Source organism: Parus major, chromosome Z (genome assembly GCF_001522545.3).
Source record: "Parus major isolate Abel chromosome Z, Parus_major1.1, whole genome shotgun sequence".
Lineage (NCBI taxonomy): Eukaryota > Metazoa > Chordata > Aves > Passeriformes > Paridae > Parus > Parus major.
Genome location: NC_031799.1, coordinates 62,965,954 through 62,981,262, shown reverse-complemented (window position 1 = coordinate 62,981,262; position 15,309 = coordinate 62,965,954). Strand labels below are relative to the sequence as shown.

Sequence of the window (15,309 nt, the reverse complement as noted above, 5' to 3'; positions counted from 1 at the left end):
AAGCAGGCAGAGGGGAGGGGTTATGGGCGAGGAGAGGCTTGGAGGGGGCGACCTGTGGGAGGAAGGGGTTATGGGAGGGGCGGGGTGGAGGGAAGGACAGCACGTTGTTGACGCCATTTTTGCTCAGCACATGTTCTTGAGTAAGTTCAGCCGAGCACCCCCTTCCTTGTAAGGAGGATTTTAAGCTATGTTTTTTGGGGCTTTCTGCGGGGAGGAAAGGGTATGGGGAGGAGTTTTTGTCTGTCTGCAATGCCTCAGACAAACTCTCTGACCGGGGAGCCGAGGGAAGGGGGTGGGAAGAGGGAGCCGGAGGCTTTTGCCTCTGTAGAATGGCTTTCCAAATTAAAAGAAACAGTGGGAGGTATTTGCCAGCTGTGCTGTCCCCCAATTCAACTTGCAGTGAGTGTTTGCCCAACCTTTTCCCAGTCAGGCAGGGAATCAACATTCAAATCCGGAAAATGCAAAAAAACCCATTTTACTAATTTCTTCAGCTTTTATTTTGAGAAATTGATATTTCCAGCCTTTAAAATATTCTTAATATGGGAATATTTATTCCTTTCCTGTGTAGACAAAAGAGAACCCATGGCCAATCTTAAGGCTTTACTACACAGACTGGTCTAACCTTTTTTACCTCCGAGAAAAGCAGAAAAGATCCAAACTGCGGTCAGGGTTTAAAAACCACCGCGGAGCCCGGGACATGCTGCCAGTGCACCCCCCCACACACACCACGTGTGCAGCCACGTGGGCTCCCCTGGTCCCGATACCGGGGAGAGGCTCTGGCACCAGCACTACCACCACTGTGACTTGCAAAACCCCACAACAACCACCGGATCTCCCGCAGCCCCGTGCCCCCCCAAGTACCTGTTTCCTGAAGGACGCGTGGTGTTCAAAGAAAAGAAAAAAAAGGTTCTCGGTCCAAGTTGACTCGTGTTCTCACCGAGCTACCAACTCGACCCTCGTCAGTAAAGACTGCGGGGTAGGTGACATTCTCTAGGCTTGTTAAAACACCAGTGGGGTGTTTTCCAGCCATCCCAAGGGGTTCTAAAGCCCCACGTGATGGGTGCCACCTGAAGCAGTCTTCCCTTTGCCCCCCAAAGTAATCTAGGCTAGCTCTGTCGATGGGGGGATCAGGGAGATTCTTCATGACCAAGAAAAGACCAAAAAGTGCTCCTTCTCCCTCCGGGGTAACGGAGGATGTTTATTCTGGCTGGCTTCCAGGGGAGAAGAGGCTGCTTTTCTCCTTCCCGGACTTTTTCAAACCTCGGGAGAGGGGTGGGGAGACATATAACATCAACCAATGGGATAACGTTTCAGGGACAGGGAGGGGAGGGGAAAAACACGTCACAGCTGCCTAGAAGGTTCACAGAGAAACAAAGTAACTCCCAGAAATATGCACTACCACATCCCATCAAGAAAAAGTCAGGAAAACGGCGATAACTGTGAAACCCGCCTGCAGTCAATGCTGTCATGCAAGATATGGGAGCATTGTTGCCTGGATTACCCAATCCAGCCATACTTCCTCAAGATTGGGACACTGTGTCCATAGATCTCAAAGATTATTTTTTTGTTGTGATGCATTGTTGTTCATTATATTTGATTCAATTGCATTCTTTATTGTTAAGTTGTACCCCCCCCCCCCCCCCATGTTAATACTTTGGTCCCAGTTGTGCCCTCCTACCCTGTTTACCAATCCACCCTGATACCTGCCGCTTGTTCCTGAATGTTCCCTGTTCCCCCTCCCATTAAGTTGTCAATCCTCCCTTGTGCCAACCCCTGCCTGGACCACCCCCTTTGGAATTCCCCTATTCCTCCAAGCCCCATTGGCCCATGTGCCCCACTCTCCTCCCCTAGTGTTCCCCATTGGTTTATGTATTATGTAACCCCGCCTTGTGTTCTTCCCCTAGGTCTTCCCTATTGGTTTATTATTTGTACATTCCCCTTGCTCGTCCCCCATGTATAAGTTGCTGTACCCCTGTATCTTTTGTCTTTCTTCCCTGGAACCTTCAAGAGAATAAATCCCTTTTGGAAGCCACATGGAAGACCTCTCCCTCGTCCTTGCTCCTGCCCTCGACGCTGGATAGCCTGTGCCGTACAGCATAAGCCCTAAGCTGCCCTGCTTTCCAGGAGCAGCCCACTCTTGGCTCAGTGCCAGGATCTGGCTGGGTTAAAAATCCGGCACCATGTCAACGCAAAATATGGGAGCATTGGAGCCTGGACTACCCAATCCAGCTATGCTCCCTCAAGATTGGGACACTGGTCATAGATCTCAAAGATTGTTTTTTCACTATTCCTCTTCATCTGGATGATCATGAAAAGTTATCTTTTTCTGTGCCTTCCATCAAGAGAGCAGAAAGGTATCATTGGGTAGTTTTACCACAAGGAATGAAGAATTCACCCACCATTTGCCAATAGTATGTGGACTTGGCACTGCGACCATGCTGAAAAACTCATCCTGAGTGCGTACTACACCATTATATGGATGATTTTCTTCTGTGCCAACAAACGATCATTTCTGATGATTTAATCAGTGAGTTAACAAAAGCATTGACAGTGATGGGATTAATTGTGGCCCCCAAAAAAGTACAAAGAACTGAGCCTTGGAAATATCTGGGAATGATGTTAGGCAGACAAATGGTTAGACCACAAAAGCTTTTGATATCAAAGGAAGTTAAAACATTGAATGATGTGCAGAAATTAGCTGCAGACAATCAATGGGTTCAGCGTATTTGTGGTACCACCAACAGTGATATGCAACTTCTGTTTCCATTATTGCAAGGAGGTCATGATCCCCAGGAATCAAAGACCCTGACAAGTTCTGCTTTACAAGCTTTAGAAAAAATTTCACAAAAACTAAGTACTAGGACTGCAAATTGTATTGATCCTGATCAACCATTACAACTTTTTGTGTACAATACTGAGTTAGAAGTTGCTGCCTTTTTAGGTCAATGATGTAAATGGCAGTCTGATCCACTCAAAATCATTGAATGGCTATTTTTATCAGCCAGAGGACATGGAACAGTAACCCCTCATATGGAGGCTGTAGCAAGAGTAATTCAAAAGGAAGTGCAACCAGCAGTTGCAATTGCTGGAAAAGAACCTGACAAAGTAATCATTCCATACCCTCTGGACTTGACTCAATCAATGTTTGAATCCTCAATGACCTTTGCATTGGTCTGTTTAAATAGATCTTATCAGATTGAGAAACACTACTCTAAAGATACATTATTCAAAACTACTTTGACTATGAAATCAGTACCCGTCATTAGTCAACAACCACTAAATGCTTTGACAGTGTTTACTGATGCAAGCAGTAAAACCAAGACAGCTGGATTTGTTTGGCAAGAAGATGGAAAATGGCAGGCAGAATGTTTTTATTGCAATACATCAGTGCAAGTTCTAGAACATAAGGCAGTAATTGCTGTGTCGAATCAATGGAATTCTCAAGATCTAAATATTGTGACTGATTCCCTTTATGTTGCTGGGGTGGTGCAGAGTATAGAAGGGGCATTGCTGGGACATGTAAATAATTCTGTACTTTTTCAAGGCTTCTTATATTTAAGAAATCTTGTCAATCATTGAATACATTGACTTTCTATCATGCACTTGGAAAGTCATACTGGAGACCTTGTAGAAGGTAACACTTGAGCTGATCAATTAGTGACTGCGGTGGTTGATTAAGACCAGACTTTTCAAGAGGCGTACCATTCACATGCCTTCTTTCATCAATCTGCTGCTGCTCTTTATAAACAATTTGGAATTCCGAAAACACAAGCTTGAGTGGTAGTTGCAGCATGTCCTGAGTGTCCATTCTTTCACCACTGCAAGATGGAGGAGCTAATCCTTGAGGACTCTAGCCCCGTGAGATTTGCAAACTGATGTTACAGAATTTTCATCTTTTGGACCATTGTGTTATGTGCATGTGTCAGTGGATACTTGCTCAGCATTTGTGTGGGCTTCTGCCCATTCATCTGCTTCAGCTGCTGAGGCTTGATAACACTGGACTCAAGCTTTTGCTGTGATGGGATTCCCCAAAAAGATCAAAACTGTTGATAGTCCTGCATATTGAGTGGCTTCTACTGCTAATTTTTTACAACATTGGGGTATTCAACTTTTTCATGGAGTCCCATAAAACTCATCTGGCCAAGCGATCATTGAATGCACTCATCGTATTCTTAAAAATCACCTTACTACTTTGAAAAAACAAGGGGAAATAGGGGGTTCCCCCTTTAAAATATTGGCAAAACCATTATTTGTTATAAACTAGTTGAATATACGTGGAGGACAAGACCATCCTCCTTCAATAATACACAAGCAAACAAACAAACGTGGAGGAAGCCCAGTCCTATGACAGGCCTCCTCTCTGGAGATATGTCCACTAAGATAAGACAAAACTGCTTAGTCATGATGACTAAACTGTGGAGCCTGTCCTGCTTCAGGACCCCATGTTATCACCCTGTTAACTATTGGTCATCTTATGCCTGTCTCAGACCATTTGTCCCCTTCCCAATTCTTCCTTTCCCTATGAAAACTCCAGTTGGGTTAAACCATAGTTACAGAAGAATAATGACATCAGCTCTGTGTCCCAAAGCATGGAAGAGACGTCAGCATTGAATGAACTTGGCATTGACACCATTGCTGATTGTGCTGCACCCTGACAATAAGGATGCAGCTTGTTTTTTGCCAGATCCTGGTGTATTTTATGCAGCTCTTCGCATGCAATCAGTTGACAAGAGACAATCAGAGGGTTTTGAATGTGTTTGTGGAGAACACGGGCTGGACTGTTGACCCTGGGTATTGGTGTACTGTTCTTGTGTAAACAAGGTGTAAACAAGGGAGTTGGAGAATCACTCAGGCATGTGAAATAGAGGAGGTGTATAAGTGTCAGCCATGTATCACATGGGTTATTACCTACCCTAGAGCACAGTGGCTGAGTGACTTTGTTGGTATACCGTTATATCAGTTGCCTGGAGCAAATGGTCCAAGGGGTGCAGTCAGAGTACTGCATGAACAACAATAGTTTCTAAACACATTAGAACTGATTGAAGATTTTGGATAGAAAGTATTAGCAGATATTAGCTTTGAGCTGCTTAAACAGCATTATTAAGTATTAGGCAAGGCAATAAGATAGTGAACAGAAAGTGTGGACTGGGTGTTGGCAAGTTTGTAGTAGTGGATGGGACAAGGCAGAAAGACGCAGGCAATGTGCACGCCCATGGTGATATTAATGTTTATTTTCTGAGGATTGTCACTGTATGGTGAGAGGGTGTTTCCTGAGAAACCACAAACAAATGTTTGGGTAACCTGACACTAATGCGTCTGGTATTTAGGATTTTTGTCTCAGTTTACAGCATGTCAGTGACCCTTTTCAAACTCCCTTAATTGGCATTCCCCTTCAGGAAAATGAAACAGACTTTTCTGGTTGGTGGAACCCTAAGATAGTAAATTTAACAAGTGGCAAAAGTGATGACTGCCTAAGTCCAAAGGGACAGTATACTTGGCCTTCAATGCGTAATGCAGCCTGGCAGAAAACAGTAATTGAAAATCTGAACCAATCATTTCCTATTCCATTTCAAGAATTAGATTTGTTAGCCAGTGTTTTCCCAACCTTGGATGTTAATGTTACTGCTTTGCATGGTTGTGACAGTATGGCCCCACCATGGCAACCAGTTAATGGTACAGGAGTAGTTTGCTTTAGAGATCCCTGGTTTAGTTGCTTAGAAAAGCAAGGAGAAAAAATATTATTTGAAGATAATCAAAATGTTGCAGGACAATCTTCATGGAACAGATTAAAACAGGGAACAGGGGGTCTGACAGTAAACACTTCAGGAGGGTGGGAACTTCCACTGGGAATATTTTTGATTTGTGGGAATTGAGCATTGCCTGGCATTGCCTGGCATTCCAAGTGTGGACTGAGCCAAGACAGCAAATGGACTTTTGGAAATGAAATGCTCACACCAAAGTGTACAAGTTGTATTGAACATACTGTGACTATTGCTATTTCTGTCCAGTTTTATTACCCTTTTGACACTTCTATTTATACTTCTGCTACACCATGTAATAATTTTAACACTAATATCAAAAAAGGTGAAAGCAAGTGAAACATCACATGACAGCTCTTTCCTCAAGACTTAAAGCTCAGGTAGCGTAAAGACTGGCAAGAGTGGCTGAGTTTTAACAGGACTACTGTGTGTATACAATGGCAATGGAAGCTAATAAGGAATATAAAGGATTGTGTGGTTTTTAAGCTTGCCACAAAAACCCCAAATGGAAAGCAGAGAGAGATTACCAAGATCCTCAGCGTTCCTTCCTGTTTCAGCTGACTTTTCCTTATGGCAGCTCTTTTTATTATCGTAATTCTTCAACATTTTTTTAGGAAGAGGGCATAGAGTTTATGTGTGCAGTGCTTCCAAAATGCCTTTGAAAAGAGTCAAAGAGCAATTTAAAAGTGCAGAGTTCTTTCCTACCCAACCTTGCTGTGTTAATGAGGAGCATTCAGTTTTGACTGCAGGTTATTTGAACCTTAGTGCCGCTAACACCATAGAATGGAATTGGCTTTCCTTCTGACAAGAGTGCAGAAACGCATTCAAACTTTGGGCCTCTGGTAGTGGATGTAAAGTGGGGATAAAAACATGACATGAGAAGAGCTTCAGCTTTCTTCTTTATTTCTTGTTAGAACCTCAACACTGATCTCTCTCTGTCTCTCTCAAGCTGTTGTCTTTTGTGAAGCTGCATCTGTTGCTGCATGACTTAAATGGCTGTGCAGATGCCACCTCATGCCTTCAAATAAGAAAAGCTGAGGTGGGGTTAACACTGTGGTAACGCAGAACCTGAAGAACAAAAGAATAAAGTGGCCATACTCTCCTTCTAAACCCTGGGACTGGCTACTGTGGAGAAGGTCACATGTGCCCTATGATAAAATGTTGTAGCTTTTTCTGAATAATTTGCTGTGAGAAGGAAGCTCTAAAATTACTTTTTCAAGCCCATACAGTGGGTATTTCTTGGATATCTAAAGATCTTATAATCAAGATTCTGCTGTAATAAATTTAATTGATTTGTGCTAACCAAATTGTAACTAATTGGAAAGTTATTAGTTATTAGTTATTATTATTTGAAGTTGAAGTTATTATTATTATTAGAAATTATCACGAAAATTATTGTAACAAGGCAGATGTACCCCTTTACAGATGTTACATGTCAAAATTAAGGTACAGGATGTAGTTTGAAAAATAAGTGGTGTCTCAAGACAAAAACCGCCTTGAGATGGACAGAATCAGAACCACTTTAGGCATTGGGCCTGAAATTCAGTAAATATTAGACTAATTAATAGACTTACATAATACAACACTTAGTACACATGCGCAAACCTGTAAGGTATCCAAAGGACAACAAGGAAGAGAAGGCTTCGCCAAAAGACCACCAAAAGAATATTGAAGACCCCCTAACAAGAAGTGCACCATGAAGAAAAATGATGTAAAATCAGAAATATTGGAAATAGGAAACTTATGGGAAACATTAATGAATAGGTGTAAGCATATAGTATACAAGTTTAATTTGAAGTGCTTTGTTTTGTATTTAAGGTAACAAACCCTCCCCGTACCCCGGTTGGTTTTGCTTATGCCTTAAACACACTCAATTACTAGCCATCTATATTCATATATATATATATATATATATATGAATATATTTACTAAATATTTACTAATACAATTTACTAAATTGTACTCTTTTACTAAATTGTATATTTTTATATCATATTGTTATTTACTAAATTGTACTCTTTTACTAAATTGTATTGCTTTCTATATCACATTGTTATTTACTATTTTTGTATCCAATTAATTAAAGTGTACTATCAATTAACTAGACCTAGTTGTCTGAAATTTGAAAGTCATTTATAACACTGCTTTTCTGCAGGAGAAAGAAAAGATACTTTCATTGCCCCTACATGTTCTGCAACAGCCAACCAACCAGACTACTTGAGGTGAGTGAAAGTGCAATTAACTCCTGCCACTCTCAGAGGGTTCAGTGTCAAGCTGTTTCCTGTGTGGAAAAGGTAAGTTTGAGAAGGTTTTTCTAGGCCTCCAAGACTCAGAGCTCAGATGAGAACCGAGGTGGGTTAGGCCTGGCAAGGCCCTTCCTTGCTGCAGTGCAGGTGCCCAGGGCCAGCTGCAGCAGTGGTGCTGCATCCCCTCATGGTATTTGCAGTGGAGGAGGGGAGAGGGAAGTGTGTGCGTGTGTGGTATAAAGCACTGGAAATAACATCCCAGCTTCTCTCAGAGCTGTGATGTTGGCAAGGACAGTCAGGCCTCCTGCAGCCCTTGGGCTCTGAGGCAGCAGCTGTGGCCTTCGGAGCAGGCACGGCAAGGCCCTGGCTCATACTGGATACAGCCAGCGATGCTCCGTGGGAAGGCTGAGGGCAAATCGGGCCTGCAGGGGAGCAGTTGAGGGAGGCCTGTGATGGGGCTCTTGCTAAGGGATGTCACTGGGCAAAAGCCAGTAGTCCAGGCTATTGTTTCTCTGGTATCTCCTAAAATGCTGAAAGGCATCTGCAGTTTTCTTTTCAAAACCATGCAGCACACCAGTCAGGTGCATCTGGCCTGGGACTCATCATTGGCACAAGCCTTTGTCTGTCTTGGTACTGAATTTCAAGTTATTAAAGATTTACTGCTTGTAAATATTAATCTCAGATGCTTTGAAGGATTCATTACCATATGGAGGGAGAGCTTGTCATCCAAAAAGAAGCTGACCTTCAGGCTCAGAGGAGCAGAAGCCCTGATGTGGCAGTGTTGAGATGTGGCATCTATTATTCTCACTGCCACTTCATCTTGGATTTGTGTCATGAGTTTGATAGAACTGCACCTGTGTTGATTTGAGGGGGAAGGGAATGAAGGTTTTACTCCCATCAGTGGCTTCAAGCATTAATGAGTTTTGCCCTCCTTAAGAGCTGATGGGGTTTGCTGTTCAGTTGTGGTTTCATGTTGTGGCAAGGTTTGTTAGTGTATTAGCACTGTTATAAACTTTTTATTTTTTTTTGGCTGTTGGCTCAGGGCGTTTTCTTCCCCGACCCGCCGCAGCCACGCGGATGTTCATCGGGGCTTTTTTCTCTGTGCCCCTCCGCTCCCTGCCGGGAGCTGGGTGTACCGTTTTTCCCAGGGTTTTCCCCCGCCCCCCGTGCCCCTTTGCCTGAGTCCCTGCCGGCGCTGGGGCTGCGCCGACCTGTTTCCCCGTCTACACCGCCGCGCTGATGCCGCGGGCAGCCCGAGGGGGCGGGTGGGAAGCGCCGCCACCCTTACCAGCAGTCGAGGTCGCCCCGCGTTTCTCCGGCCCCGACCCGGAGCCCTCGTTACCGCCCGGCTTGTGGCGGAGTGCCGCGGTTCGCTCCGTGTCCCAGCATGGGCTGCCGCCGCCGCCGCAGAGATTTAATTCTTGTTGCCGCGGCGGGTGGGCCCCGATCCCGGAGCGCACGGGAAACTCATCTCTTTGTTTTCCCGATCACAGCGCGGGGTGGCCGCCGCTTGTGCCCGGGCATTTCCTTGTTCCCTGTGTCCCATCTGAAAGAGGTCGGGCAAATGCCTTCGCCGTCTCTTCTTTTCCCTGTGCTCCCGCGTCCACCCCGCGCCCCTTCCGCGGTTTCACTCCCTAATGCTTGGCATTTGAAGATGTCCATGTCTGTTATTTCTTATCTTAGCTTGTCTATCCCTGTTTTGTAGAAAGTTTGTGAGTTGGCCAGCCGTGAATAGTAACTGGCCCCTTCTAAACTCCCACCCTACGAAAGAGTCCCCGTCAAAAGAAGCAGCCCGACCTCTGAATCCTTTGTCTCATCCTCCTGGGGTTTCCCTTTGTAGGAACAAACTGTGAAATATAACCCAGAAGAAGAGTCCCCTCTGCTCCTTTACTCGTTCAATGGACTTGTGTTCAAGGTGAGTCGGTGAGCTCAAATCCTGGTCCAAACCCAGACAGAAGTTCTGGCCAGGACCCCTCCTGGCCCTGATCCGGAGAGAAAAGAAAACACATATTTGAGCCAGCCGAGAAGCTCTGCCCTGCGTCAGTTTCAGACTAGTCTGGAGTTCGTTCTTGTGCCTGTAATACAAGTTCCTCAGTTCAATGGTCAGTGATGTAACTGCTGCTCACTAGAAAAATAAAATGTTATCCTTAATTCTGCTTTGCCATTATACAGACAAAAATTTAGCTCAAAAGTGCAACTCCACACCCAACTCAATATAAATGCAGTCCCTGCCAAAATAGTATTGTAGATGTATTTTCAAAAGTAAATGTAAATTAAAAGGTTTTCCTACCCAGAAAGATAAAATTGGGCAATGTTTCTTCTCTCCCTGAAGCCGTTGTGTTTGTTGGTCCTTTGACATTTGAAATCAGTGCCAATATTTTCTATGTGATCCACTTGCTAATGAAGAAAACCTCTCCAATATAAAACAGTAGTTACTAGGTGTCATAGAAATGTGGCAGATTTTTAGAGTTACCCAACTTCATTCTCTTGAAGCACATGAGCTTGCATGTAGAAACATTCAGTCCCAGAGTGACTGACTCAGAGTTTGGAGGTCTGTGTTTGACATTCACCACGTGCTTGGTGTAACAGTGCATATGTGTTTCTTGGAATAGAAACAAATTAGAATGTTCTCTTAGCGTACACTCATAGAAAAATGGTCTAATTTAATAGAAATATTTTAATAATTTTAATAGAAAATACGTAGTGATAGTCTCCTTGGACTAACGCCAGTGCTACAACAATGACTTCAATGCAGAGTATGAGGAATACGAAAATTTATACATGCATATTAACAAGCTCAAAGAGCACTTCACACAGCTTCATGAGCAATGGAAGACTCTGACTCCAGGCTCCAAAGCCTATCAGGTAAAGAAGGATAAACCTGTGAAGACTGTGCTTCATCACAGCAGTCTTTTGGATCTCCTGGAGCTGCTCAGTGAGATGCAGGGATACTGTGGAATTGGCATTTATGCTCAGACACTGCTTGGACTGGGACTGATTTTTGCAAGACCTGGCCCATAAAACCCTGTTTGAGCTGTCTGAGAGCAAACTGAGTAGAGTGAGAGGTGTCCCAAGCAGGGTCTTAGAGCATATGCTCCTTCTAGTGCCTGTTGAGAGGCTTAAGTGCAGATCTTGGGTGATGCTGGGAGTTGGGGATTTGTTTTTTGCAAACCTTCCAGAAGAGTGGTGGCTCACAGAGAAGATCTCAGGAGTCAAACTGAGTGCACTATAGTGTTTTAGCAAAGTTTGCATTTTATGGTGGTAGTAAACATTCTTTGTGTTTTTGTTTTTTTTTCTTGAAGATGCTGCTTCATCAAATCCTAGCAGATTATCCGCAGATACAACAGGTATGTTTGACACTAGATCTGCAGGGCGTGTACTGGTGAGTCTGGCTCAAGGCTTTTTTAAAGCAAAGCATGTCTTCTAAACTCTGCAGAAATATTTGCTTGTCCTAATTTTCTTTTCTTCATAGGGTAGCCCCAGCTATTTTGAAATGAAGAACAGCTGCCTGTACCTCCACAACAAGCTGTCAGATATTCAGAGCCGCATATCTGAATTTTATAAGCAGTAAGTGGAGTCTTGGCACCAGGCATCTGCTTCAGCCTGAAATATCTATGAACTCTGGATATTTATTTGTAACAGAAGATTAGGCTTTTAGGATTTTTGAAGTTAGTATTGAACAGTAGGTTGTGTTAGCACTGAGCAATAGATTACTTCCTAAAAAGGTAGGATTAGTTCAAAGAAGTTTACTAAGTTTAAGAAGTTCAAAGATGATAGTATTGAACTTTAACAATAAAGAAATTTCACTTTTCACAACTTCTCTCATTGTTACTTATATCATATTGGAGTGGCTTTCTTCTGGACAATTATTTTCTTCAAGACATAGGTTTGTCCACTGAAATAAATTTATCAGGAGAGGGTTGAAGCCCAGTACCTCTACTATGAAATTGCCCACATTTTAAGAAAATATTATAGCAAATGGAAATTCTTTATGATACATATAGGAGTGTTTTCCAACCTTTTCTGTTATACACACTCTTCGCCTTAAGTGGTAAGCGTAGGAGTTTGGACAACCCCCTCTGTGAATCAGCTTGTTTGGGAGGGTTGCAGAGGAATGTGTTATGGGCTGCTCTAAGCTGTCAGCTGAAGCAGCTCCCAGAACTGCTTGGAGATCATGGCTTCACTTTATCAATGAGCCAAGGAATATCCAGATCTTTTGCAAGTGTTCTATAAAACACATAGAGAAGTGTTGGAGGCAAGGCTCTTCAACGGGTTTTAAAGAGAAATTGGGTTAAAATGTCCCTATGGAAACTGTGTCTGCTTTGTAGTTTTCTCAAAAATAATCTGTTACAACCTGTCTTTGTAGAGAGACTCAGATGTTGATTCCTGCACAGACCTAAGGAGACTTTGAAGTCCAGTCCTTTTCCTAAGTTTCCTGCTGGTAGTTTATTCAGCTGACAGGGAAGAGGTGTGGCTACCAATACCATAACCTTTTTTGGGGAAGGATATGAAATTGGCTGAGGGAGGACAATATTTGGGAACATTAAAAGGGGCTGTGAATGCATCTTTCTCTCTTGGAGAGTATTTTACAAATTCCTGTATTGTCTCCATGCCAATGATGTTAATCCCCCTGTATCTGAGACATCTTGGGGTGTTTTGTGATTGAACATCGGATCCATTTTTGCCTTTCTGTTCTTCATCAAGTGAAGTTCAAGAAAATGTCACCTCTTTAAACCGTGACACTTGGGTCTTTTTTGTCTGTGACAGGGGCTGTTCCTACAGCTTTGCAGTGCAGCAGCACAAGGAATGGTGATGTGGGGAGCACGGGGTGAATTCTGCTGCGGTGTCTTCCCTTGGCCTGGTGACTGCTGCTGGTGGACAGAGCATGCAAGAGTGCTGCTGTTGAGAGTGTGGGCTGAGACAGAGGTTTTACAGGCACATCCTTATTCTGGGTCACATTTCACTCTTTCTGTAGGTGCCTTTAGGATGTGTAATACTTACACATACTTATTAGACCTGTGTGTTTCTGGCTGTCATTTCTGTCCACATCCCTAAAAAACCAAATGAGAAAGAAAAACCACTCTACTCCAAACAGGGAAAAAAAAGTTGCAACAGCCTTAAGTAGAAAAAGACCTTCTGAATTTTACAATTACAAAGGCACCAATTCAGTAAATGATAGTTGCTGGAAAGCTGCTTTATAGACCTGTTAAAAATGATTGTATGAGCTCAGAAGGCTGGGTGTAGCTTGAATCCAACTCTGCAAGTTTATAGCTGGGGAAAAAAGTAGGAGCATCCCTGAAGATCAGAAGGCTGCTGGAAACTGCTGGGAGTGGGGCAGGACACAGTGTCCTTGGCAGAGGAATGTGATGGAGGGTTGGCAGCCTGCTGGCTTTCCCAGAAGCCTGTCACTACTCCTCTGTCCCATGCCTGCTCACAGCTGGGATAAGCCCTGGTGCAAAACAGATTTGGGCATCCCAGCTTGCAGTGCTTGTGAAGCTGCACCTGTGCATGGGGTGGTCCCCACCTGCTGCAGGCGAGAAGATTTTGGTGAAGGAAAGAGCAGAACTCATCAGGTTAATGAATAAAGAGATGCCCCAGTCTTTAGAAAGTCTTTGTATGCCGCGGCGGGGTTGATGATAGGGGTGCCTCAACTACCCTGAAGAAGCTGTCTTGAAAAGGACTGCCCAGGGGCACAGGCACATCCTCTGCCCAGCAAATTATTTCAGCTCAGCGGCAGCATACAGGTGATGTGGAGAGAGAGACTAGAGAGCTGTATGGCATTCCACTGAGAAATAGCCTTGATTATAGCAGAGCCCTCAGTGAAGGGAGCCAGTGACAGCAGCTCCCTCAACTGGGAAAAATCCAGGGTATTTATAGGGAAGGAGAGGGGCAGGGGAAACTTGGATACATGTATCGGGGTGGATTGATAGAGAGGGAAACCAATGGGGTGTAACAAATTAACATGTTCAACTCAAAGGCCTCTGGGAGTGACACTTTTTCTCTTCATGACATAAAAGTGTCACTCCTAGAGAGAAGCTCTCCAGGGGAGAGCCAGGCATTTGAGGTTGGCTGGTTCTTTGGCCTCCGTGTTTGTACACAAACAAGTATCTTTGGCGTTCAAAAGGATGGACCTGTCCTGGCCCAGGGTGGTCCAGCTGATTTCTCTTATTAACTGAGCCAGGCTGATCATATAAAAGAATATAGGTAGTTGTTGACTGTGTATTTAGAGCCTATTGCCAGTCCCCAAATCTTTCTCTTTTTGAGCAAAGAATAGTGAGAATTTAATGTCTTCAGCTTGGAGTTCCCTGGTGAATCTCCAGGTAACGTGGAAAATCTTTTGGGTTAAAAACCTTAAAACACAGTCTTCACCCTGTCAGCCACAAAAGGCAGAATCAGGGCTGGCTTTCCTCTGACCAAGTCTGCCTCCCTGACACACAAAGAACTTGGCCAGAAGCCTGCACAAGATGAAGATTGATAGAGTGATATTCTTGTTGGGCTCAGCCATTGTGTGCAGCTGTCCTTGAAGGAGAGGCTGGGAGCAGAGCAGAACTGTGAAAAGGGATGGATATCAGTACTGAAGATTTGTGGGATTTTTCCCCACCACTTGATATAAACCTCCCCTTCCTTTCCAAACGTGAAAGCCATATATACAGGCTAAGAATGGCTTCAAAATTTAATGAGATACGTATTTCAAAGTAGCCATTTTCTTAATAATAACACTAAATGCAAAATACATGCAGTAAAAACATTCTGTGAGTACATCACTTTGCTGGAAAGTCAGGAGTACAGACCTGGAGAGGAGGAATAATGGCAAACCTTTTAAAAATAAAACTTTACCAGAATTCACCCTTCTACCCCAAACCACCCTCTGTACTTGAGTGAAGTGTTGCTGCCTTAGGTGTTTGACTTCCCTGTCTTCAGCCTGAGGCTTCTGGAGCAGACCTGGATTGGCTGATATCTGTGTCTTCGTACTGACACCACTTTTTGCAGTTTTCTAAGAGACACTGTGGCCTTATAAGGACAGCAAATCCTGTGTTACTTGCTCTCCAGCAGCAGAGCTTCCCCTAATACCACTGCAGTGAAATGGGCACAAACCATCCCTGGTAACCCTCGATGGCTACCATGCCACAACCCTGGAAACAAGACACCATCTCCAGCCAAGTCAGTGCCAATCCTCTGCATGAAATCTAATTATCCACCCATCCATCCCTTCCCACAATAAATTTCTTGCAGTTCTGCATTTGCCACAAGATGGCAAAAACTTCACTAGACAAGCTTTTAAGGAAAAAGATGAGGAGACTCCC

At 43.8% G+C, this 15,309-nt stretch overlaps 1 protein-coding gene across 1 annotated transcript; it reads left to right on the top strand.

Annotated features, from left to right (window-relative positions):
• The first annotated feature begins 29 nt into the window (after window positions 1–29).
• Window positions 30–11,766, top strand: LOC107215917 (RNA polymerase II elongation factor ELL2-like). Its single transcript, XM_033511353.1, has 5 exons — window positions 30–976; window positions 7,915–7,981; window positions 9,846–9,920; window positions 11,308–11,352; window positions 11,478–11,766. The coding sequence occupies exons 2-5, from the start codon at window positions 7,946–7,948 to the stop codon at window positions 11,574–11,576; spliced, it is 255 nt and encodes an 84-aa protein (XP_033367244.1). The 5' UTR covers window positions 30–976; window positions 7,915–7,945; the 3' UTR covers window positions 11,577–11,766.
• Window positions 11,767–15,309: the final 3,543 nt, after the last annotated feature.